This window comes from Onychomys torridus, chromosome 9 (genome assembly GCF_903995425.1).
Source record: "Onychomys torridus chromosome 9, mOncTor1.1, whole genome shotgun sequence".
Classification (NCBI taxonomy): domain Eukaryota; kingdom Metazoa; phylum Chordata; class Mammalia; order Rodentia; family Cricetidae; genus Onychomys; species Onychomys torridus.
In genome coordinates this window covers 63,546,554-63,572,734 of record NC_050451.1, presented here as the reverse complement: position 1 = coordinate 63,572,734, position 26,181 = coordinate 63,546,554, and the positions used below count along the sequence as shown (strand labels likewise).

Genomic DNA, 26,181 nt, shown 5'->3' with positions numbered 1-26,181 from the left:
ACAAGCACTACAGGAAGGGTGCTCTTTCTATTCAACATAGTTTGCAAAATCTTAGCCAGAGCAATTGGGCCAGAAAAATAAATAAACATCATCAAAATGGGAAAGAAACGAAGTATGATTTATGCCATATGAAATATACTCAGCCTTACCAAGAAGAAAACTCTGCCAACACGCTATAACATGGATGAGCTTTCCAGACATTATACTACATGAAATATTCCAGTCAAATATTGAATGATTCTACATATGAGGACTCTAAAGTCATTAAATTCAGAGAAACCAGAATGGTGTGTGGGATAGTACTGTGTGATAAATGCAGTCCTAGATGTACCTCATACTGCTGTCCATACATGCAACTTTATGTATGCAATATGGTTATAATTTTCAACTTTCACTTAGTAAGGACACTAAAATCATTTGATGTTAAATAATATATAACTCATGATCTACTGTGGAAACTATTAAACAATACACAGTTGAAAACAATAATTTTAAAAGCTATCTACCTATGCTCCACAGCTTTTGCAGTGAGGAATCTTGGTTTCACATAAACATTGACTAAACAATTCTACTTACCTTGGCTTGTCTCTTTTTTCTCTTTGCCTTTCAAAATCTCGACCTCTGTCCTTTCCATCTCTTGGTTTTTCTTCTATCCTGTCCTTCACTTTATATTTCTCTTTGTATTTTTTCCCCAGAATGCTATCTTCCAGTATGGGAGGAGGTGGGCTAGGAGTACGTGGCCCTTTCTTTTTACTCTGGCTGCTTTTGGAAGTCCTGAAGGGACACAAAGCTATAGTTAGAGGTCTTTATAGTTAGAGGTCTCCATTTCTGGAACCCCACATGGAGGGTTTAAAGTGCGTTTTCAAGAGCGGCGACATTCTTTCCAATCACTTGCCCTTTTACTGTGCTGTATAATAATAACCGATATCCAGGGGGAAAAGTGAGAAGGAGCAAAGAATTTATTTACTGTTTATTTTTTTAAACAATGCTTGTTAGTTTTATCATTCCAAATGGCAGTTTCTAAGAGAAGTTAGGGACAGTGGACGAGTTTCAGGAAAAGACCTAACATTAAAAACCACTGCTAAAGTTGCATTTTTTTAAAAAGCTCATATAGAAACGTAGATGAAAAAGGTGCGCATGCCTGTAATCCCTGCACTTGGGTGACTGAGCAAAGACTGCTATGAATTCAAGGCCACTTTGTGCTTCATAGAATACTGCTAGGCCAGCCATGACCACAGAGCAAGACAATGTCTCAAAACACTCTCCCTATAAGAAAGCAAATACAAAAGGAAAGCTATTACGTAACTATTATAAAAACCTTTAACACACTTCAATACTTCTGTGTCTCTTCCTTTTTATATCTAGTCATTTAAAACCAGATATACATGTATAAAAAATGAAGCTGAACTTTTATCTTGTATCATACATAGAAATTAATTCAAATTGTGTCAAAGATTGAAACATACAACTCAAAATTTAAAATTCCCAGAAGACAACATGAAGAATACACACTCCGGTTGGCAATGGTTTTTTGGCCACAACCTCGTGCTGCAGGAAAGCAACAAACAGGCTACAGCAAGCACTCTCCAGTTGCTTCCACCAGAGTCTCAAATTTGTGTCAAGTTGCATGCTTTTAAGTCACCATCATTCTACTAATTCCGTATTTAATAATTGCAGTGTACATGAAAGTCTTTTCTCCCCAAAGTATCTTTACGTAGATTTTTTTTACAATTTCAAAACAACAACAAAAAAACCCAAAAGACAAAAAAAAAAAAATCAATCAAACAAACAAAAAACCACCCAGCACTGCAATATTCTTATGAATGTATCTAAATTTATTTGTTTTTTGTGTGGACACTTTTGAATACGCCGTCTACTCTTAGTGTCCACCATTGTCTTAGGATTTTAAGGAGCCCCTTGTCTTCATATATCTAATGAGGTTTCGCTGGAGCTTATTTAATGTGACCTTGAGTTCTCTGCAGTCCCAAGATTCATTGACTATATTATTATAATGGATAGTACAGTCCTCAGAATTGCTGGTAAGATTTTTAAAAGATTAAAAGCATAAAAGCATTTGACTCATGGTTAGCTTTCAGAAAATTGAGCTGTCTTGGTCCATATCCCTGTTATTAATGTAGACAGGAACAGCCACTTACGTAAGAAAGAGATTCTTAAAATCTGATGACGGAATCTTTGCATCCTTATCTTCTACCAACAACCATAATAGCCACAAACCTCAATACATTATTTATGAGATTATAGAAACTCTTTATGTACAATATGGTAATAAATGTCTCTATTTCTAACTTTTGCCCACTTTAAGGAGAAACTAGACAATACTTGTCACTCATGCTAAGATTTAAAAGATTAATACATGGAGGAGTCCTTCACAAAATTTATTTCCACATTATTCTACAAAATAGAGACAAGCTGGATGTTCACCAATCTTCCTCCTGGCCCAGCACTGAACCACATTCTCTCCAGTGCAGTTCTCTTCAAGCATTTCCATGTACCAGGCTACTGTACACCGCAGAGCTAAATAAGTACAATATTCAGTTATTTCTCTTATACATCCCATTCAAGTCCAAGAAAATTCAACATGGTCAGTGGGTGCATATCTAACCCCATGTGTAGGAGCTAGAGCTCAACCTCATGTGTCACCCCTGCGAAGGCTGCCCACCTCCTTTGCGACAGGTTCCTCCCTCATTTGCCTGTAGCTCACTGGTTGTCCAGCTAGCTCCAGGGATCCTTCCTATTTCTGTCTCTACAGTCAGGGATTACAAGTGCACACCACTATGCCTGTCTGTCTATGTGGGTTCTGGAGATCAAACTCAAGGCTTCAGTGACGTAAGCCAGCACTTCAGTGACTGAGCCACCTCTCCAGCACAGAAACATCCATTGTGATTCCATATGCCTGAGAAACTGCTGCTGTGTTAAACCACTAACATCTTAGGATTTAGCTATTACTATTACCAGAAACGTCTTAAAGAACTTAATAAAATAAGGGCAACATCAATGTGTGTGTGTGTGTGTGTGTGTGTGAGAGAGAGAGAGAGAGAGAGAGAGAGAGAGAGAGAGAGAGAGAGAGAGGTGTACATATGTATAAAATAACTACAGAAGAGGCCATTTTGAAAGAGGGTTCGAGGACATACGAGAATTTGGAGAGGAGAGAAAGGAGAAATGGTACAAATACAGTATACTCAGGTATGGAATTCTCAAACTTAAAAAGTAATAAATTTGGAATTTCTTCATATCACCTTTAAAAACACAGGGTTGGAAAACAAAAATTCTATTTTACTGCATTGTTTTCCAAATGAAAGGACTGAGCTCAGCAAGATCTTTCAGCATTTTAAAGTCTACTGGTTATTCTTTTAACAACACTAATTCAATATACTTCCTACTCATGGCAGAGAGCACACTGTCTACTTTTATCATTTTTACGTCACTCTGTAACTATTTTGAACAACTTTAAACACATTTCCTATTTCTCTTTATAAAAGTATCTATACAGAAAACTTGGCCTAGGTTAAAAAAGCAAATGGTCAAACAGAGAATGCATTTGATTCTAAATCACATTGAATGCACATCTCCAGATACTATCGTACTAAACTAGGTGAGCATCAGAGAAAGAAGTCTGCTTTCAAAGAAAAGTATGACTTCATTTACCAGTAATTATATCTGTCCATTATGCTAACCTAAAAAGACCAGCGAGTCTTTCTGTCATTCAGTTGATTCACTAGCATTGCTTGAAACAGCCTATACAATTTTAACAGAAAGTCCAATCCTTGAGTTTAATGTCTTCCAACAGTTTATAGTATGACTAGGCAATGAACTTAAAAGTAGGTTACCTGCATGTTACAGATGTAGCTCAGTGATACAATGATTATGTAGCACATCCAAGGCCCCTCATTAATATTCTCTCTCTCTCTCTCTCTCTCTCCCCCTCCCTCTCTCTCTCTCTCTCTCTCTCTCTCTCTCTCTCTCTCACTCACACACACACACACACACACACACACACACACACACGCATGTGCACCCTGACCATCTGACAGATTCATGGGCACAAAGGCTGACAAGATAATCAGCAGGTCAAAGTACTTGCTGCAGAAGCCTGATGAATTGAGTTTGATCTCAGGGACCCATGTAATGGAAGGAGACAAATGACCACCAGAAGTCAAAAGCTGTCCTCTGACCACCTCGTGCTTGGCGGGCTGTGGTATGAGCATGTCTATTCTCCCATACACAATAATAAGAAATATTAAAAATAAACTCTGTACTTGGGTAGGGTATGTTGGTACACATCCATGTGATCCCAGCACTTGGGGGTTAGGGGTAAGACCTGATACCAATAAAAAAAAAAAATCCATACTTAATTTAGTGTTTTCCTTGTACTTTTATAATGTATTATTGTTTTACAGAACCTTCTGCTCTATATTTTAAAGGTACATTTTAAGGGCACCAACATATTGGAATATAGGAAATAGAGCACTTAAATCAATATGATGAAATTCAAATCAATAAATCAAAGAATAAGCTAATAACAAGTAGTAAAAGATTATATGAAAAACTGGATAAAAATCAACCCTTTATATCTAAATAGTTATTAAAAATTTCTATAAGAAGAATAAACTTCAAAGAACGCATAAACAGACAGGTAAGAAAAAGAAAGGCTGCTCGGGTGATGTGATTTGTTGGACAATGGATGACCCGAGAGTAAGCTGTCTAACTCACAGTCAAGAGGAAGAAGAGCAAGCCAGGACAGCTCACACCATTCTGAAGTCGGCCTCTTTCATACCCTTCACAGTATCCCGCAATCCTAGGAACAAAGAGGGTCCCAAGAGCGCCTGCTACAAAGCAAAAGCTCCAGGCAAAGGAGGAGCTGTGAGAAGACAGAACAATGAACCATCAAGGCCCAATTTTCAAGAACCTTAAATCTAATAAAGGCTGGAAAACACACATGTCATAGCTGCAATACAATGCAAACAGCAATTAAAACGAACAAGAATCCAAACAAATTCCGATAGGGGAAAAATTATGTAGAGTAAGAAAAAATGGGGAAACCTAACAGAATATTTAGAATTTAAGCTAAAGCCTACAGGATTGAGTATTGAGAACTAGGCAGACAGGACAGAATTAAATAAAAATATCGACAAGACAGAAAAGGTCAAAGCACAAATGTCATTCTTAAGGAATTTGAGTTTCATTTGGAGAAGAGAAAAACAGTTTTTCAACAGCATAAAATTTAATTGGAATTGTTCTTTTAACATTTCTCTTAGAGTATCTACAAAGTAGATGGTCTGAGGTATTCCAGTGAAAATTTGTATGCCTTGTTCAGAGGTGGGCATCACATTATGTAGGCAAATAAAGTAACTGAAGTCTGAGTTATGGTCTAAAAGCAGGAGATAACATGAGCTTTATTGTGGGTTCAGATAAACAGTATTTTCCAAATAGCATTAGAGCATGTTTTTAGTAAAAAAAAAAAAAAAAAGTGTATGTACCTTAATTCAAAGTTATATAGTAGAGGGATTTTAAATGTCTCCTGTCTTATTCTTAGTTCTTAATGTAATTATATTTCATTACTCCTATTTTTATTTCTTTAGCTGACTGCTATAGCAAATACAGAATCAAATGTACATACTGCTAAGTGCATACTTTAAAATAACTAATCTCTTGACATGTAAACAAAAAATAAGTAGAACATTCCCTGTTCATAATTGATAATGGTTAAAAACTGAAAAAACGTTAGACAACAGAAAGATAAAGTAGAAATACTAAAAGTTAAAAAATGTTAAGAAAAAAGGCAACCTGAACAAAGAAAGTTGTAGTATACATTTGTGTTCCAATTCAATACATAAAAACAGTACTTTGCAAAATGATACATATTGGCTAAAGTATAAAAAAAAATAGACATACACACTACATATACAAAATCCCAGAGTTAGAAAGCTCTAGTGTGTGAATGCGATATGGATATTTGTTTCATTGTGTTTCAGAAATACCCTGCTCCATGGCACTGAAATCACCCTACTGACCTCTGGTGGTCCAGCAGTGGAGAAGCCACCACAGCAGCCTTCCGCTCCTTCTTGCCAGCTGAAGATGCCTTGGGGCTTGACTTCCGCTTTGGTGATTTACTAGACTTTCTCAGAGAAGGTGATGGAGACAATTTTGATCTAACCACTTCTGGGGAAACCTGTCAAAGTAATTTAGTAAGTTAATTCAGAAACTCACAGAACCAAAAAAAAAAAAAAAAAAAAAATCACAATTCTTAAAATAGTCAGGGGAACAAAACAAACAAACAAAAAAAATCAAAAAACCTGTGTAAAAAATTTAAAAACCAGTTTAAAGTTAAAATTTTTCAAAATTTCCTCAGGAAAATCAGAAATTATTTCCAAATGAATTTCCACACCTTAGAAAGGTAGACAGGGCAATCTGGAAACAGCGTGGGCCTGATGTGTAGGACTCATTTGGAGTGTCAGTTAGGTTCAACAGCAAAAGCATTTTGAACTTAACAAGAAACGTAAAGATTGAATGATTACTCTTTTATGGTGTAGCTGCTATGTGGGGAGCTGAACAGTTTATCACTGTGTTAGTTACGAAGTAAGCTACAGCATGGGGCCGATTTCTGTGATCAATAACCACATCTATGTTAACAACACATTCACTTCAATACACATACCTCCTTTTGAATGATAATTTCTTCCCTCTTATCCATGTTTTCTTGTTCCAGCTTCATTAATTCTCTCTGTATTTTCTGACGCTTCATTTCCAATGACAACTCATGAACATAATCATAATTAATATCTCCATTGTCAGAATCTTTAAAATACAAATTCCATTATTTTTTTGTTAGACACTATTATAATTATTTACAGAGAATTAAGACTTTTCAGCTAATTTTTACACAACTTTTAACAGTCAGTATATTCTTTCATTTTCCTTCTGAAAATCCAATATTAAGGTTTCTATTGGGTTTTGGTCACAAGAGATTTTGAACAGCTAAAATTCAAGCTAGAATGTAGCAGTGGTGGAGTATTTGCACTGCTTATGGCCATGGCTCTGCGCCCCAGCACTGAAAACCATGGATGAAAGCAAAACCAAAGTCACAATTATAGTACTCAGCCACCCACTGGGGACACTGGGACCTTCAATCCTTCATACAGGATAAGAACTCTGTCCTCGCTGTAGACTCTTTACTGAGGTAGGGGTAAGCCAGGTGTTCCGAGCATTAGTTCTCCAATTCTATCTTTTTTATTGTGAGATAACTGATTTGTATCTAAAAGGAAAGTTAACTAACTTTAACACTAATGTGTGCTAATTTTGTTTGTTTTTTGAAACAGGGTTTCTCTGTGTCAGAGCCCTGTCTGTCTTGGAACTTGCTTTGTATACCAGGCTGGCCTTGAACTCAGAGATCAGCAAGGTGTTTGCTGTCATGCCTGGCTGGTCCCTGTGTGCTAATTGTTAAGGAGTTCTAGCATTTTCATTTCAATTGACTTAAATTGTCTTTTATATCAGAACCAACCATTCATTCAATGGATCTGACGTCATCTTTCATGTCCAGTCTTTTCTGATGGAAACTTCTGTTTGTTTGTTGTTTGTTTTTCAGGAGAGAAGGAAAGGCGAGAAGGGTCTATTATAAAGATCTTTATAGCAGTATAAAGCTGTTCTCAGTGTTACAGGCACTCAATCCTTCACCCAAGAAACCTGGAGGAAGGAATCCACTGACTTCCACCCTAATCCTTGACCATACTTGCCCTGACCACAAGCCAGTATGCTTCCTATACACCCTTAGCATTTTAGACTATTTGTCACACAGAGGTAAATAAATAAAATGGAGAATTAAAAAAAAATCACTAAACATAGTCCCACTTGATTACTTTACACACAGGAAAATAGATATCATTGCTGCACATAGTTCAAATGCATTACAACACCAACTGTCCATCCTAGCCTGGTGTGGGGCCGATAACTGTATGTTCATTGCCTGAGTGATTGATTACACATCATATGTATGGAGTATGATACTAAGTCACCGGAAAAATACTACATATGACAATAGTATATTTAACACAGAAAAAAGTTAAAATATGTAATAAAAAAAAGATGCCAACATAAAAAGAAAGGCTGACATTACTTAAATAGATTCTCTCTCTCTCTCTCTCTCTCTCTCTCTCTCTCTCTCTCTCTCTCTGGTTTTCTGAGACAAGGTTTCTCTATATAACAATCCTGGAACTCACTCTGTAGATGGGGCTGGCATTGGACTCACAGAGCTCTGCCTGCTTCTGCTTCCCAAGTGCTGGGAGATTAAAGGTGTGCACCATCACCTCCTGGCTATTAGACTCTTATTAATTAATAGAAAAGAGGATTGAGGACATGGACAAAGCAATTCACACAAACAAAAAGATGTATAAATAACCTTCTATGTGTGTTGTGGAGCATTTTAATTACAGCTTGGTAAGGTGCAAGGAAGGGTCTAGTGACAGAATGGTAGTACATCTAGCCTATAAAATAATTTACTAGTATGGGTGTAAGTCTTAAGAACACTCGTATTCTTTAATATATCAAGACTGTTTTTATTTATTATCTCAAAATACATCTTAAAAACTATAAAAAGGACTGAAGACTAAATTTTGAGATTTCCTTTTGTTTTTATGACACACTCTCACTTAAAGTCTTAAATCCGAGGACAAAGAGAAACATGAAATTCCCTTTAGAGCCCTCAATGGCCATCCTCATAGTGTCAACACTGCTGACAGCTTAGTGTTGCATACATAAAATTCCAACATCAACAACAGAACTGCCAGGCATACTGGTTCACACCTGTCAATCCAGCACTGGGAAGGCTGAGGCGGAAGGGTTATGAGTTTGAACCACACAAGGAGATCCTGTATCAAACCAGGAAAAGAACAAAACCCCCAACAGAACTACAAACACTGCCATATACACAAGGTCTCTCCATGTCACACACACAGAGATCAACTATCTTCACTTCAGTATCTGCAAAGCATTTCATAAGCTAAGCACACCACAGCTTACGTGGTGAGCCTCCTCCTGAGGGATGCCATGTCTTGTTGCTATACACAGGGCTGCAATGGTGTAACTGCTTTGATTCAGGAGTACAAATATTTCTCTATGAAATTTCTCAAACTAGGTTTGCTAGAATCAACATGTAATTTCTGCCCCTGAACTGCTACTATATACCTGTTTCTGCCTGATAACTCAGTTCTAATCAATAGGATAATTCTGAAGCAATGTGAAGATGACAGTTGAAAGCGATCTCAAAACCCACAATAGGCCAGTGAATAGTCAAGAGTCTACAAGCCACGCAGAAATTTTCAAACTCACCATCTCTGTTAGTCTCCCATTCTACATTTTCTTCTTCGCTTTCTGGAGTTCTCTCCTTAACAATTTTTATGTCTTCCTTGTCTCTATGTCTCCCTCTTGAAGATTCTTTCTAAAAAGGACATATACACAAAATTCAGGTTATTGTATGTTTAAGGCGTTGCGAGGCCATTACTGAGTACACAGCATTTCCATTTCACTCAGCTTTGCTTGGGAGGGGGGGTGATCTGTAAGTGTCATTTACATGAAGCCACATGAAGAGAATTGATTTTACTAAAGAACAGCAGTATGATAAATGTAAGAAAGTAGTTCACACATTTTTAAAGATGCAAGGAAACTCAATACTTTTAAGTTCTACTCCATACTAAGCTTCTATGTGAAAATCCACGGGGTAAAAACCAGTTTAAAATGGCAAAAGTACAATGGAAAGATGCAAAGTGACCACATACAAAATCCAACTTTCAAAGATTAAACCAGTGAGCAGACTCTTAACCATCTAAAATATATGCCCTAAATCACAGTTACTGCCTTATATACCAAAGGATGAACTCAAATTCATTGTAATAATTTTATAAAAGCTTTGAAAAAGACTTTTTAAAAACCCTATTTTGGTTAAAGCAAATGATGTTTAAACACAATTAATGTACTAACTCTTAATACTGTAGCTAAAATACTATAAAATACTGGGGTTTAGATATTCTAATCTTAACAGTAACCTACACTCCAAACTGGGAAACAGTAATTCAGTTTATAAAGTAATTCAATAATTCAACTGAATACCTGGTTTTGTAAGATTCCAAACCACATTTCATTAGGTAGTGAGAAAATGGCCAAAGCCCCTCACAGTAGCTCACCACTTCTGTGGTCATCTGAACACTATGTCTGTCAGTTAGATTAAGTGCTTAAACTTCCGAGTACTTCTAGTCATAAAACTTAGTTGCCTGAAACACAAATTATTTTTCTTTAAAGTTCTCTTTTTAAAGAATCCCTCTAAATTTTATACATTTAGGTATAACTTACAAGCATTAATTCCAAAATCACATTATGTGTTTGCTTGCTAGACCACACTGGCTGACTATATAAGAATATGCAATATGATAAATGTAAGAAGGACTTCTGCCAGGGGAAATTTACCAAAGACCAAGAAATAAAGCAATGGTTTGTAAGATGGTAAAGGGAAGACAAGGAAGACAGTTCTGTAGCATAAAGTGCAGGCTCTGGAACACCAGGAAGAACTGACCTATGTCCAAGGCAACTTCTAAATGGTCTGTGATTTAAACCCCCGGAATACACAGCACATACCCATATTGAAAACAACAACCAACTTTCTAAGGTGCCACATAAAACCCAGCTACTAATGTAAATAACAAGGATTACAGAGTAGCAAAGCACACAAGATAATCTGTAATCCTGTATGTCATGTTATTTAGATCACATTATGAATTGGAAATACAATATCAATAGATTTCACAAGTTATGAGTTCATATTTATAGGTTTAGAACTGTCTAATCTCGAGTTGCCCATGTGTTCCAGTGCAACTCGGACTCTGCCCAGAGATCACACAGAACTTCTATTGTACGTCATACAGGCTGTACTCAGGCTTCAATATGCAGTAGAATTAAGTTAGAAGATTACGCCTTTCCCAATACATAGTAACCATTCCACTTAAAAAAATCATAATACAGGAAATTATCTTGATAACACCGAGGCTTTAGCTTATTACAAGTATGCTGGCTGGCTTTATGTCAACTTGACACAAGCCAAAGTCATCTGAGAGGAGGGAGCTTCAATTAGAGTACGACCCTTAAGATCCAGCTGTAGGTAGGCCTGTAGGGTATTAACTAATGATTATGCCGGAGGGCCCAGCCTCTAGTGGGTGGGGCCACCCCTGGGCTGGTGGTCCTGGGTTCTATAAGGAAGCAGATTGAGCAAGCCATGAGAAAGAACCCAGAAAGCAGAGTTCTCCATGGCCTTTGCATCATCCCCTGCCCCCACATACCTGCCAGGCTCGGGTTCCTGCCTTGACTTCTCTTAATGGAAGAATCCCATGGCTTGGGGTATATAAGCCAAATAAACTCTTTCCTCCCCAAATTGCTTTTGGTCATGGTGCTTCGTCACAGCACTAACCCTGACTAAGACAATAAGAATACCCCATTCCTCCATTTCTCTACTTATCAGCTTATAACTTGTTAGGCACACCACTCCTTTATCACATATGTAGCTTGGTCTTCTTTCAGCTTCCTCAATTTCCTTAATAGAATGGCTTGATATCTTCTTTGAATCTCAAATATACTAGTTAGAAGCATAACCTTCTTATACTTTATTGAATACTCTAAAGTTAGTATTCATATTAGAATACTGTTAACCAACCACAATATTTTAGGCCAAACACTTCAGACCAGATTATTCATTATTTTTAAAAATGTAAAAGCTATTGCCATTGATATTGGTTACCCTGATCAGAACCTGATAAGATTCTTGCAGGGTGGTGGTGGTGCTGGCCTTTAATCCCAGCATCCGGGAGGCAGAGGCAGGCAGATCTTTGTGAGTTCGAAGCCAGCCTGGGCTACCAAGTGAGTTCCAGGAAAGGCACAAAACTACACAGAGAAACCCGGTCTCAAAAAACCAACCAACCAAACAAACAAACAAACAGATTCTTTTGCTAAAGACACCACACACCCAAGTCAGAGAACACGAAGAAATCTAGCTGGTACTACACTGGAAGCTTCATCCCTAATGGCTGGCTTTCACAGTGCTGGAAGATGCTATGCACATTACTAGAGGAGAAAAGTGATCATCAGTCTCACCCAGCTGTGAATCCTGTAGGCTCTGATCATGGCCTGTCCAGCAAGACATACCTACGAGCACAATACTGACAAAAATGCTAAGGGGGTAACCAACCACTTTTCTGATTGGGCTGATGGCCCACTCCACAGGATGGAACTCTAGCACTATCAATGAGGCCAAGAACCTGCAGCTAGATAGGTCACAGGCCCAAGGGGAGAATCTATTACTCTGGTAAGTGGATACAACATTCAAATGACTTCTAATGACTTATACCCACAGACCTGTACATTTCTAAACCCTCAGAGAAGCTTCTTCTTGCAGTGCATGACAGTTAACAGAGACCCAGAACTGGTCTAAAGGCAGAAAACAAGAGACATCAAAGAGCTCTCCTATAAATAGGACAATTATACATCACACCTCTCCCCTTAAAGGTCAGGGACTTTTCAACAGCAGTGGTAAAAGACTGTAAGCCAGAGGTGGTGGGTGGCTTCATAAACAGTGTTTTCTGGGCACAACAGGACAGTTACGCATATGAACCCACAACAATTTCAACTCATGCACAAGACCTGCACAAACTCAAGCCAGACTAAATCCCATAGTGGAGTAGGGAAGGTGAGATGAAGTCTACTCCTAGCTAAAAAACTATTGGCATTTGGTTGCTCCTGGGAGAAATCAAGCCCGTTTTCTTCACAGTGTGACCCTGATGTATCAATAACATTCCAGGGCAAGCCCCATACCCAACACAAGCTGGATGGGTTTAAGATGGCAGGAGGGGGCTGGGAGGTTAGGAGGTCTGGTGGGATGGGGTGGGGTGGAAGGTGTGGTGATATTTTGTTTGTGATCTAACAAATAAAGCTTGCCTGAAGATCAGAGTGAGGAGCTAAGCCACCAGGTGTTAACTATAGAGGCCAGGCAGTGGTGGCACACATCTTTAACCCCAGCACTCAGGAGGCAGAGGCAGACTCTGTGAGTTCAAGGCCACCCTGGGCTACACAAGATTGATCCAGTCTAAAAGAGAAACAGAGCCAGGCAGTGGTGGTACACATTTGATTCCAGCACTTGGGATCTCAGGCCTTTAATCCCAGTGCTAGGGAGGTGGAGACAGGAAGTGATATGCCTGAGCAGAGAAAGGAATGTAAAGTGGAAGGAGGCAGGAGCTTCCTTTTGGCTGAGGAGTTGGTGAGGTGAGAGTAGAGGTGGCTGTGGTTTGTTCATTTGTATCTCTAATCTTTTAGCGTTTACCCCATAGCTAGTGCCAGGTTTTTATTTCGACCAATTAGGATTGGTGCTACAGGGAGTAGCTGAGGGAGGAAGATGAACATGATCAAAATATATGACATGAAATTCTCAAATAACGTGAGTAAAAATTTCAAAGCATACTAACAATGCAGTCTATGATAAAAACAAATTAGTATTTTTCTAGTAATACCTAAGAATTTATCAACTGAGTAAGATTTACAACTGGATCATTTCAATTAAGACCAAGTTGTGATAACTAATAAGTCTGTGCCTAACTTAGAAAAGTGTTTTAGGTTTCTTCCATTTCAGAGATCCAATGTTTGTGGAGTTTTAAATTACTTTCAGATATATTCATTTTTGAACATTTACTTGTGAGGCAGATTGTGTTCATTATAAGTCTTACCTTATAAGACATTACAAAGAATCTGAGATAAAAATTATTGGGGCTAACAATTGAAAACCAACATTATAAGTGGGTTAGTAGCCAAATAATGTTATGTTTTTGAACAGAAGAAAATGTCTAATAAGACTATATAATGATACAAGTTCTTTAACAGGGAAAAAATTAGCCCCCAAGGTTTCCAGTGACAGCTATTCCTATTTCTAGAGGGCTCTGATTATCAGAACTTTTTCTTAATCTTTTTCTTTCCAGACTCTATAAGACTAGTTCTAATCTCTGAAGTTATGCAAAACAGATCTAGTACTTCTACATGCTTACTCTTTATATATTTGGAGCAAGAGCCAAAGGCACCTCATGTTCATCACAGATTTATATGTCATGATTTTCACACTTTCATTAACCTACCAATCTTCTCTACACTAATATGCTGTTCTAATTAGCTTTCTGTTGCTATGATAAAACACTGACCAAAATCAAATTGAGGGAAGAAAGGATTATTCATAGAGAGAAGCCAAGGCAAAAGCTCCACACAGGAACTACAGCAGAGAGCACAGGGGGCTTGCTTCCCCTGGCCTGCTCAGCAACCTTTCCCATACAGCCCAGGCCCACCTGCCTAGAGACAGCAGGCTGGGCCCTCCCACATCAATCAGCAACTAAGAAAAGGCCCCACAGACATAACCAGAAGTTAATTCAGAGGAGGCAATTCCTCAGTTGAGGTGCTTCCCTCTTTCCAGGTGTGCCAAGCTAATAACTGATGCTAATTATGACACACGACAATATTTCAATAGAATTGACCTAAGATTGAATACAGTCACCATCCACAAAACAAAAACCCAGCAGGTTGCTATTCGTTAGCCTGATGCTGAAGTTTACAAGAAGTAAATCAAAGTATGGAAAGAGAAGATCAAGTCTGAAGAGCTGAAACCCATCAGATTTCATTACTCAATATAAAGTGATAGTAATCAAGACACTGTGAGATCAGACAAATTAACAGAGGAACACATCAGAGACATACAACAGAAAACTGAGAAATAGACCTTCACAGATAATCAAGTGATTCTGATGGAAAGCAAAGACAATTCAATGAAAAAAGGACAGTCTTCCAATGGACAGCACACAACAACTAGGTATTCAGTGCTGCTGGACACAGACTTCACTGTTCTCACAAAAATTAACTCAAAATGGATCACAGACATAAATATAAAGAGCAAATCTGAAGGAAAATATCTAAATAATCTCAAGTAAGGGATTTTAATGATCAAGGATACAGTCCATCAAAGAAATAATGTTAAGTGGCCTTCATTAAAGAAATAACGTTAAGTGGCCTTCATTAAAATAGAAAAGTTTCACACCAGGAAAGATACTGTCAAGAGAATGAGAAAACAATTCAAAAAAATGAGGAAAAAGTTTGCAAGGGACATGTGCAAACATACAAAGTATGTTATCTAAAACACTTAAAACTCAACAACACAAAAACCTGATTAAAAGAAAAGTGTATCACCAAAATGAAGACATCCAGATGACAGATAAGTATATGAAAAGATGTTCAACATGGCAAGTCACTGTAAAAATTGCAAGGAATAAAAAAAAACTTCATACTAGGCACATGTTTTTGAAAGGACAAAATTCCATATAACGACACCACTAAATGCCAGTAAGCTGTGGGCTGCAGGATTCATTCACTGTCAGTGGGCATGTAAGAGGAAATCCTGAGGACTGTTTGGCAGAGACAGGTTTTATTGGGTGTGTGTGGAGGGGTGTATTTTCTCCCCGCCAATCCTTGCTGTCTGTCTCTGTCTCTGTCTCTGTCTCTCTCTGTGTGTGTGTGTGTGTGTGTGTGTGTGTGTGTGTGTGTGAGAGTGATTGAGGACTGAATCTATGGTAGCACATAGGCTAGGCCAGGCAAGTGCTATGCCACAGAGATACCCATTTTTTTCTTTTGTTTTCTTAACAGGACCTGAACTTGCCATCCTCCTGGCCTTAGCCTCTCCAAGAAGTTAGTGTTAAAAACCTGTGTTGTCAGGCCAGGCTAAACTAGTTTCTTCCACTACCATCACCTCCCTTCCTTCCTTTCTTTTCTTTTAATTCCTTTTCCACACAATCCAGCAGCAACACTCCCTGGTATTTAACCAAAGTCCTGTGCCCACATAAAAATCAGCACAAAATGTCTGCAGAGAACTATTTATAATTGCCAAAACTGGGAGATAATCAACACACCTCCATTGGGCAAATGGTTAAATATACTATGGACATCAATAATGACAGTTCACAGATAGTAACACAGTGTGGCCTTTACCATTAGTATCCTCTGGTGGGATATTGATGGTAAAGGCCACACATCTGAAGCGAGACAAAGAACTCAGGTAGTCTCTGTACTTTCCATTTAGTTTTGCTGTGAACCTAAATTGCTCTAAAAAAAAAAATTAAGTTTTGAAAAGAGTCAATGAAAATTATTACTTGATATTATAAACAAAATGCTATTGCAGGCTGAGCATTCCCAATTCAAAACTCCAAAATCTGAAATGTCCAGATTTGAGCCTGTAAGCACCAGCACAGGCTATGTGGGCACCTACAGCTATCCTCACATAAAGGTTTCACTAAGATACAAGTACACAAAACCAGCACAACTCCCTTCAAGCGTCCTGTACACATGACATGAAATACAAACCAATTTCATATTGAGATGGGGTTGCCATCCTCAAAAAAGCTCACTATGTATAAGCAAATATCCTAAAATCTGGGGGTGGGGGGATCAAGAACTGGAAACACTTGAAGTGTTTATTTATCACATAAATCACATTCAACTTTTAGCCCTAAGGATGCCTAAATTTCACAAGAGAAATATAAATTAAAACTAACCCAACACACGTCAGTCCCCCTATCTTGCAGGAGAAAAATTATGCAATCCACACCAAGGGAGCAAAGGAAAACCAAGAGGCACCCCACACACCAGCAACCCCACAAGACTGCCTAGCCTCGTCAGCCTTGACCCTCTGGCACACCAGCCCTATTCTTCAGATATATCCTGTTCTAGGACACACTAAAAAAAATACAGCAAGCATACAGCCATTCACCACAGTTCTACAGCAGGAACAACACCGAAATAACCGAAGTCCCCATGCACACAAGACATGGTCTAGTCAAACAACGAAACTCCATGGAACTAAAAAAGCCTAAGAAACCTCTCAATATATTGCTATGGAATGTAGGAACCTATAAAAAAAAAAAGTCTAAAAAGCCACGTGAAACATAAGTTCATCTTTTATGTATGAAAAATATTACACACAAATTTATGTGCATATACACCGTGTCTATCAACATATGCATTTAACATATGTAAATATACAAGTTCACATATATACAGATAAAAGCAGAAGGAAAAATAAACATGGTCTATAAGGAACAAGGCAGAGCAATCAAAAGATGGAAGGCAGACTTTTTAAAAGTAAACTGTCTTAAAACCACACTTTGTATATTTACAAAATTGAAAAGAAATCCCAATACATATATCAGAATGACACGGATTAATTCATACATGCATTAATTTGGTGGTTTAAAACACAGTAACTAGCTAAACCCCTATCGAGATTTAACAGATGTTTCCCAAATAAGGCATACCCCAAGAACTATAAAGAGATTTAACTTCTCAATAACCTATGCATGAGTTACTCTCCCATTTCCATGACAAAGACGAGACAGAAAAAGAACTGAACCCAGAAGAAGTCGGTCTGGCTACAGTTCTAGGGTACAACTCACAATGGCAAGGAAAAAACAAACATCAGACTGGAGACCAGAAGCAGAGACCAGACAGGAAGCAGGGATGGCCTAGAACCCACTAGGCCCACCCTCACCTACCCACTTCCTTCCGTGAAGCCCTACAGCCCAGCTCCCCATCCGGGGCGTGTCCAACCTGCCGGATACAGGTTCAACACAGAATCATAGTAAACATATCCGAGAGCAGTGACGCATGCTCGTAATTGCAGGGCTACATAGGCTGAGGCAGTAGGAACAAGAGCTCAAGGTTGCCTGACCTACACTGGCCTACACAAGAACAGGTCTCCGGCCTCCCACATGTCCCCGCCCCCCCCAACTTCCATCCCCGTGCCTCCCCCATCATAAACTTCATTAAAACATTGTAAAAGGGTTTTTTGTTTGCTTGTTGTTCATTTTTGTAATTTAATTGCCTGGTTCTGGAATGAACTTTGTAAATATTAAAGTGAACTACAATTTCAAAAGGCCAAACAAATTCACCTTGAAATTCACCTAAACTGTCCCCAGCTGAGGCCAAGTTTTCAAACAAGTTTTATACAGGGCATTTTACATGCAAACTGTAACAACTTGCTAGTAATAATATCGTCTAAATATAAAATCTTTAACAATGTAAAGAGGCACTAGAATTTTCTGCACAAGAAAGCAATACAATTGTGAAAGCCGTCAAATCCTAAATCTGAATGATTAGAACTTACTTGTCTGTTTTTTAAGAGAAAATACATACATACTTCCTGATCTTGGTTAATGAAAGGCCTTAAAGGCCATGACTAACAGTAGCAAGCCTCGGAGTACATGCTGCAATGTGCTGGACACATTACTTTAATGGAAACAAAGGGACTACCAGAGACTGCTGAGGAGGGAGGTGTCAAAACAACACAAGATAACTGATAAAGACAGCCACACTCTGAGAAAACACATTTGCAATACTATAGTTCACAAAGGAAGGTATCCAGAACCTAAGAATTACAAATGTGTCATAATCTGTGAAGAAAATGCACCACAAAATACAAAAACAAAGAGCCAATAAGTGGTGTGTGTGTGTGTGTGTGTGTGTGTGTGTGTGAGAGAGAGAGAGAGAGGGGGGGGGGACAAATAGCCCCCCCAAAATAATTCAAAGATGTACAACACCATTAACCCTCAACAAATAAAAGCACTACATGCCTGCCCGCATAGCTAAAATGCAAAGGCTCAACAATGCCAATGGTGGCAAGAGCAGCAGCAGAAACTCACCACTACATGGACATGGAAAATTAACAACTACTCTGCAAAGCTGTCAGCAGTTTCTATGAAGCCACACTACGCGTACGGCCCGGCCACACTACAACTGGGTAGAAGAAAACATGCCCATGTAAAGACATGGTTCTATGTAAGTAACTGAGACCTGGAAACTCTCATGCCCATCAACTGGTACGTGAACAGATTCTGCTGTATCACAAACTGCTAAGCAAGAAGAGGAACAAAGTATGAACACAATAATGTGGCTGAATTTTGAAAGTATTAATTAATTAATTACATTGAAAGAATCCTGACAGGGAGATATGTACTAAAGGATTCCAATCAAATGATAGCTCTAAACATATAAAGACTGGGTTTAGGATGGGGAATGGAGACATAATTTTGAGCTGACAGAAATACTTTGTATCTTGACTGTAAGGTGACACCTTGTTAAGAATAATATGTACATGTGTCAAAAATTGGACTATATATTTAGAATGGGTGCAATTTGTTTGCAAATTGTCCCTCAATAAAGTAAGCTTTTAAAAAAGACGTGTGTCCAATATAAATATGGCCCACAAGCTAAGGACACAGAACATGTCAGCTTAGGGAAGTAACAATCATGGTGGTAGATTAAAGCTGAAGACATCAGCAAGAACTCAGGCTTAGCTCAATACAGACAGGTGGTCACTAGAAACACATCTAATAATAATAGTTAGCATTTCTGTAGCCTGCTGGCTACATAACACCACCCAGATTTTGGTTTCTGATACCATTTTATAGTAACAGGAATGAGGCCACATGTACACTTGCTCTTCCTTGCTACACAGGGGTAAGGGTGTGTACGTGTGTGTATAAAACAAGTTATTAATCTTTGATATCCAGCCTTCAGGTAAGAGGAAGCCCAAGCTATCCACATGACTAGATCCACATGAAGAAGTGAGGTTTCCAAATGACTAGCATCAGCTTTGAGACACATGAACAGACAGGCCTTTCAATGATTTCAATCCACATTCTTTCAGCCTTTTGCTAAGGTTCATACATCAAGAAGTCAAGATGTTCATTCTTGACTTTCTGAATCTGGACAAGATTCACTAGCACAGCAAATGCTTGATACTATGTAATCATGTGGAGTTTCTTATGAAAGGAAACTATGATGAAAACAATGTCATAATTATCTCTGTACTGTTTGCTATGAAATTTCCACCAAGAAACACTTACATCTCTGCTTACACTCTCGCTCCTCACCTCCTCTTCTATGTCTGATTCTTTCAGTAAACACGTATTTGATCAACTTATTCCCATAGCAATCAGCTTCCTGTTAGCTTAGTGCCTTTCCACTCTTTCTGTTTTGCAAGTCCATTGTTTCACTCTTTCTAAAGACTTCTTACTTGTACTTCCCCATTTGGTTTTCAACCACAAATTGTGGCATATGGAAACAGGCACCGTACTTAGTATTACAGATTTAAAGCGAGGTCGAGGCTTCCCCTGGAGTGGTCAGTAACTGTTTAACCTTCTACCTTAAAGCTCTCCACGGCGAGAGTCGTCCTTACTGCAGCAGCTATGGAAGCACCGCCTCGAGCCAGGGTCATCCCAACCCCAGCTAGTCAGAAATAGTAAGACACTGACAGAAGAGGGACAAAGCACATGGCGGGGTGGGGGTGGGGTGAGGAAGACAGTTAAGGAAGGGACTGTTAGACAAACTAGTAGTGAAGAGTGCACTCTCGAAGAAAGCGCTCCCAGACCCAATGCACTCTACTAGAAACAGTTTTGATTCCTAGCAGGGCAGAACTTGGCAACTGAGAGTAGTAAAAGATCTAGCAGAGTGATGTCAGATGTTGGCCAACCATCTTGAGCTCTACCTACACAGCGAAATCTGAAAAAGTAACTGAAGTAATAGCCCGATTGAAGTGACCCAGGGTAAAATCAAGGCTAAAGCAGAGTCTCTATCTCAAGGTAAGTAATCAGGTTGAGGGCAGAAAATTAAAGCAACCGGCGATTTTGGAGAATGGAAAGGGAACTGTTCATTGAAGGAACTAGAAATGGGCATACAAATAACAGATTAAAGCAGTTGAATTAATCAACATTTAAATCAATCATATCTGGACATGATGGCATTTGAGGAGTTGAGGAGAAGGCAGGAGGATTCTAAGTTGGAGTCAACTCTGATTGGCAGTACCAGAGCCAATCTCGAAAGAAAAGCAACCAAGAAACCCCACAAACACAACAACCGGAACAAGTCTCAAATGGCAACTCTTGTATCTATTTTATCACAATAGGAACTAAAGTGGGGAAAGCCAACTTGTAGAAGTGAAACTAAACCACTGCTCTTGTCCATCTATCCTGAGAAAAGGATCTACATAAACAAGGGGACACCCAGAGAGGGCCTCTAAACTCTAACAGATACTTTCCCATTATGATGAATCATTTAACCTACTCTGAAATGTGGCTGCACAGCTTCTCTTAAGGGACAGCTCCCAGGACACATTTATGCCTTTATCATTAACAAATTTTCTCATTGACTATATTCAGGGTCAATTCTGCTCTCAGTGATATTTTACAGAATTTAAACATAGCAAAGAAATTAACAAGCCTCTGTCAGAGACTAGAACACAATTCAATGAGTGTATTTGTAAGGTTCTGTAGATTTAACTACATGACATTCACAGTTCAGGTCAAGCAGGCCACACTCTTTAGTAAGTGCACTGGCGACCTTTCCATTCTTCACTGCCACATCAGAAAGAAAAAGAAAGCAGGTAAAATTAAAATATTAATGTATTTCATTTAACTTAATGCATCAAAATCTATCATTTCAATATGAAATCCAATAGAAACTGAGATTTATTTACTTTTCATACTGAGTATCTGAAACTCAGTACATATTTTATACTTACAGCACACTTCAATTGAGACAAGGCCACCAAGGTTTGCCAACTGAGGCTGTACATCAGAACCACTTCTGTTTAAGTGAACTGACCAGTACCTACTTAGCACTCAACTTCATTCCAATGTGACAGCAGGACCCAAGCACACAGCATCTCAGCTCCTCAAGCATGGTGTAGTCCTTTAAAACTCTCCATCGCTAACTGCATCACCCCCCACCTTTCGTCTACTCACCCACAAACCTCTCCTTCCCTGTGGTTCTCAGGCTCTGCAGGGAGTTGTTTATTTTGCCCACTGAGCACTTTGCTTGGATCTCACACCCTTTCACACACTATGGAATTACAACTGGTTTACTTATGAAGTGCCTCTCCACAAAATCAAGGGTAATCCAGCAACCTTATAACTTAGACATACTGGAATAAACATCAGTGACAAAGGAGTAAATCTGTTAACTCCCTGAAAAATCACATTCTTATCTCAGCTCTGCCTGGGTTATCCATATGATGCTGCCCTTCCTTAAAATCAATCTGACTTCTGATAGGAAGCCATTACATGAAGATCAGCATCACATGCTGCTGAATACCTTAGAGATGAAAGCAAGAATCAAGTTTTACTTGCTTTTCTCTAAAGGTTTACTCACTTTATGTGAGTAAGGGTTTCGCCTGGATGTATGTCAGTATATCACTTGCATGCCTGGTGCTCTCATAGGCTAGAAGAGGGAATCCAATCCCTTGAAACTGCAGTTATAGGCAGCAGTGAGCATCATGGGGGTGCTGGGAATTGTACTCAGGTCCTCTGGAAGAGCAGCCAGTGCTCTTAACTGCTGAGCCATCTCTCCAGCCCTAGACTTTAAATTTCTTAATAGTCAACTTTGCTATTTACTAATGTGATCTAAACATATAAGCCTTTATAACTATATATATTAATATTACATATGTATATTTAGATATGTGTTAACCTAAATTAATGCTCGCATCCAATTTCTGCTAAAAGACTAAAGTCAATTTAGAGAACAGAAAAGCCATTTAAACCATTATATTATTATATTATTAAGAGTCAGCATAAAATGGCCAATCCTACCCATCATCATAACATACCAACAGAGCCAGTTCCTAATTTATAGATGAGGAAACTGACAGCAGAGTTTAGCTAATAACACCTAGAAGTAACTGTATTCACACTGTAAATCCTTGTGCCTGTCCCTTAGATTACCTATTTACAGTTCATCTAGTCAACACATGTCATGTAAACTCAGAAAAGCTGACTTATGTTTTAAGTAATCAGATATGCGCACGCACATGCACATGCACACACACACACACACACACACACACACAGAGGAGAAGGTTCAGAACTCACTTCCTTAATATTTTAGGACACTTTACTCTTGGTATTATTTATATTCTATGTGAAATATATAAAATAGTCATAAATCTTTATGATCCTGTATAATGAAAGTTTCTCAAATGACAAAGAGTAAGCAACATTAAATTAAACAAACAAATAAACAGGTAAGCTGAATTCCACAAAACCAAAACCTTTTGAGTTTTAAAGAACATGATCAAGAATTTGAAGACAAGGGGCTGGGGAGATGGCTCATACAGTGCTTGGTGGGCAAGCACAAAGACATGAGTTCTGATCTCTAGTACCCATGTAAATACTGGGCATGGTGGCATACCTCTGTAACCAGTACTGGAGACCAGAGACAGGTGGATCCCAGAGGCTCAATGGCCAGTCAAGCTAAAATGGTGAGCTCTGGGTTCAGTGAGAGACCTTGTCTCAAAAATAGGGTGCTGAAATGCCATGCAGCACTAAGTGGGCTTGGTGGGGTTAGAAAAAGAACACATGAAGCTGAGAAGAAAGGTTACGTGGAAGGTGGGGTAGACACAGGAGAGGAACTGGTGGAGATCGGATTTAAACATACTATATACATGTGTGAAAGTCTTAAAGGATTTTTAAAAGTTTGTTTGTTTGTTTGTTTTTTAAATACAGTGGAGAATGGCAAAGGAAGAAACCCAATCTCAATCTCTGCCTTTCATATATGCCCATATGGGCAAGTCCACAGCTATGTGCGCGCGCGCGCACACGCACGCGCGCACACACACACACACACACACACACACAAAATGACAGCTGTGTCTGATGCTGAAAGCCTATGTAGCACCAATTCCCGGATAGGCTGAGGCAAGAAGATCACCTGAGCCGAGGAGCCTGGTGTAAGTGCAGGCCAGATGACATAGTAAGACACTGCCCCAACTTAGAAAATTTAAAAAAAAAAAAAAAAAAAGTAACAACAATGCAGAGAATGGTAGAAAATTTGTTTTAGGCACCTTAAAAATGAAAGCAAACATAGGAACTGTATGCTAATTCTGATAAATTTTCTTAAATTTTAACTTATTTCAGAGTAAAGATAGTTAAAGGAATAAAAACAAAATTTTAGAACAGTGATTTTATTTTTTGCTATTTTTAACTTAAAAGGAAATTATCCACATTTGTATTAAACACTGGTAAAGCAAAACAATTCATCCTAGAATTTTTTTTTTTTTTTAAAGTTTTTCAAGACAGGGTTTCTCTGTGTAGTTTTGGTGCCTGTCCTGGATCTCACTCTGTAGACCAGGCTGACCTAGAACTCACAAAGATCCGCTTGGCTCTACCTCCCAAGTGCTGGGATTAAAGGCGTGCACCACCACTGCCCAGCTTAGAAATTTTATGATATATAAATATACAATTATTTCACACTATTACTAACTAGGAAAAAAAATTGGAAAACTTGAAACCTTCAAAGAATATATTTTTACCTGTATTCAAAATATAAAGAACCCTTACAACTCAATAAAGATAGCCCAATTTTAAAAATGGGCAGAGTATCTCCAAATACACATCAACAGCCAGTGAGTATGTATGCAATGCTTGGCATCCTTAGTTCTCAGGGAGACACAAACTAAAACCTCAATTAGATTAGGAGCTGGAAAAAAAATATGGGGAAACCGGAACTTTCATATCCTACTGTCTAGAAGTAAAAATGATGCAACCTCTAAATGACAGTCAAGCATAGCAGTTCTCAATGTGTGTGTTGATCAGATATTTACAACTCACAACACTACAGTTATGAAGTAGCAACAAAAATAATTTTGTGGCTGGGGTCACCACAGCATGTATGAAATGACCGCAGCACTGGGAAGGTTGAGAAGCACTGCTTTAGCAGACCCTCCAAAGAGAAAGCAGCATTCACACTGCATGCTAATACTGACTCCCACTGTGACATGATCGAGAATCACCTGAGACACATCCAGGGGCTTTCTGCCAGGGAGTTCCTAAGCTGGTTGGTTGAAGTGGGGAACTCCATCCTACAGAGGGGGGTCCTGAACTGAATGACGGAAGAAAGGGGGCTGAGCACAGCACTCACTGTTCTCTGCTTGTTGGCTGTGGATGCAAACAGCCTGTGCTCCTGCTTCCACACAGCCCTGCCACGTGCACACCTGCCCTCAAACTGGGCCAGAAGAATCCCTTCCTAGGTTGTTTCCGTCAGAATATTCTGTCACAGCAGCAGGGAAGTCACTAAGAGATCGTGGGTTCACTACTTCTGTTCCCCAGGGTTAAACCACTTGACAAATGAACTCATATGCTAACCAAAAACTTGTACAAGAATGTTCTCATTCACAATATGGGGGGGGGGGGAGCCCAAATAGTCATCCATGGGAAGTGAATGAACAAAATATGAAATTCTTTGAAAAAACAGACGAGAGTAATTCATCTTATAATTCTCCATAAATGTTAAAAACTAGGTAAAGGAAACTAGTCACAAGAGATGACTCATTATATAAGCACAGAGGGGGAACAATTTATAACACAAGAAGTGATTTCTTGACTGCTAGGGCTCATGGTCAATGGGACAAGTGGGGTGATTGCTAGAAAATGTGGAGTTTCTTTGCAGAGGGATGAAAAGTGACCTCAGGGCTAGCCACACAGCTGTAAAAGTCCTTGAGAACTATGGCAGCTCCTTGAACTCAAAACTGTACACTGCATTTAGGCACTCCTGAGTTCTGGAAAGTACAAAACCTTCTAAGTGCAGCCTGAGCTCTGCTAGTCAATCCCTTTCATTTTAAATACACAGAAGAACAGACATTTTCCCTGCCCCTTAAATTACATTTATTCTGAGGCCAGCCTAGTCTACAGAGCAAGTTCCAGGATAGCCAGTGCTACACAGAGAAACCTATCTTGATAAAAGTAACAAAACAAACATATTTATTCACACAGGACATTGTAATGTGTAGTCATAGTTTTACCATGTATTTAGCACACCACTTCATATTTAAAATGGAAATCATGGACTAAATGACTACTGAAATTTAGGTGAATCGTAAATTAGCCTACCCTAACAGGTGAGGATGACTCCTCTGTGTTCCGTTTCTGGGATTCGGTGTCCACATCCTGACGCTTGTTCTTCATTCTTTCTCTGAGGTCACCTGTAGGTCTTTCTGGTGACCTTTGACACAAAACAACAAAATTCTGTTTTTATATGACATTTTATAAGAATAATATAATA

The 26,181-nt window shown here is 38.8% G+C and overlaps 1 protein-coding gene across 3 annotated transcripts in view; it reads right to left on the bottom strand.

Annotated features, from left to right (window-relative positions):
- Positions 1-26,181, bottom strand: part of Zc3h13 (zinc finger CCCH-type containing 13) — a 65,918-nt gene that overhangs the window by 29,613 nt on the left and 10,124 nt on the right. For all 3 annotated transcript variants that reach the window (XM_036198748.1, XM_036198750.1, XM_036198749.1), the window contains exons 4-8: positions 26,010-26,121; positions 9,343-9,451; positions 6,677-6,816; positions 6,033-6,190; positions 577-774 (exon numbers count right to left, since the gene is read on the bottom strand). In XM_036198748.1, coding sequence (XP_036054641.1) covers positions 577-774; positions 6,033-6,190; positions 6,677-6,816; positions 9,343-9,451; positions 26,010-26,121 — 717 coding nt within the window. The remainder of the gene's footprint in view (positions 1-576; positions 775-6,032; positions 6,191-6,676; positions 6,817-9,342; positions 9,452-26,009; positions 26,122-26,181) is intronic.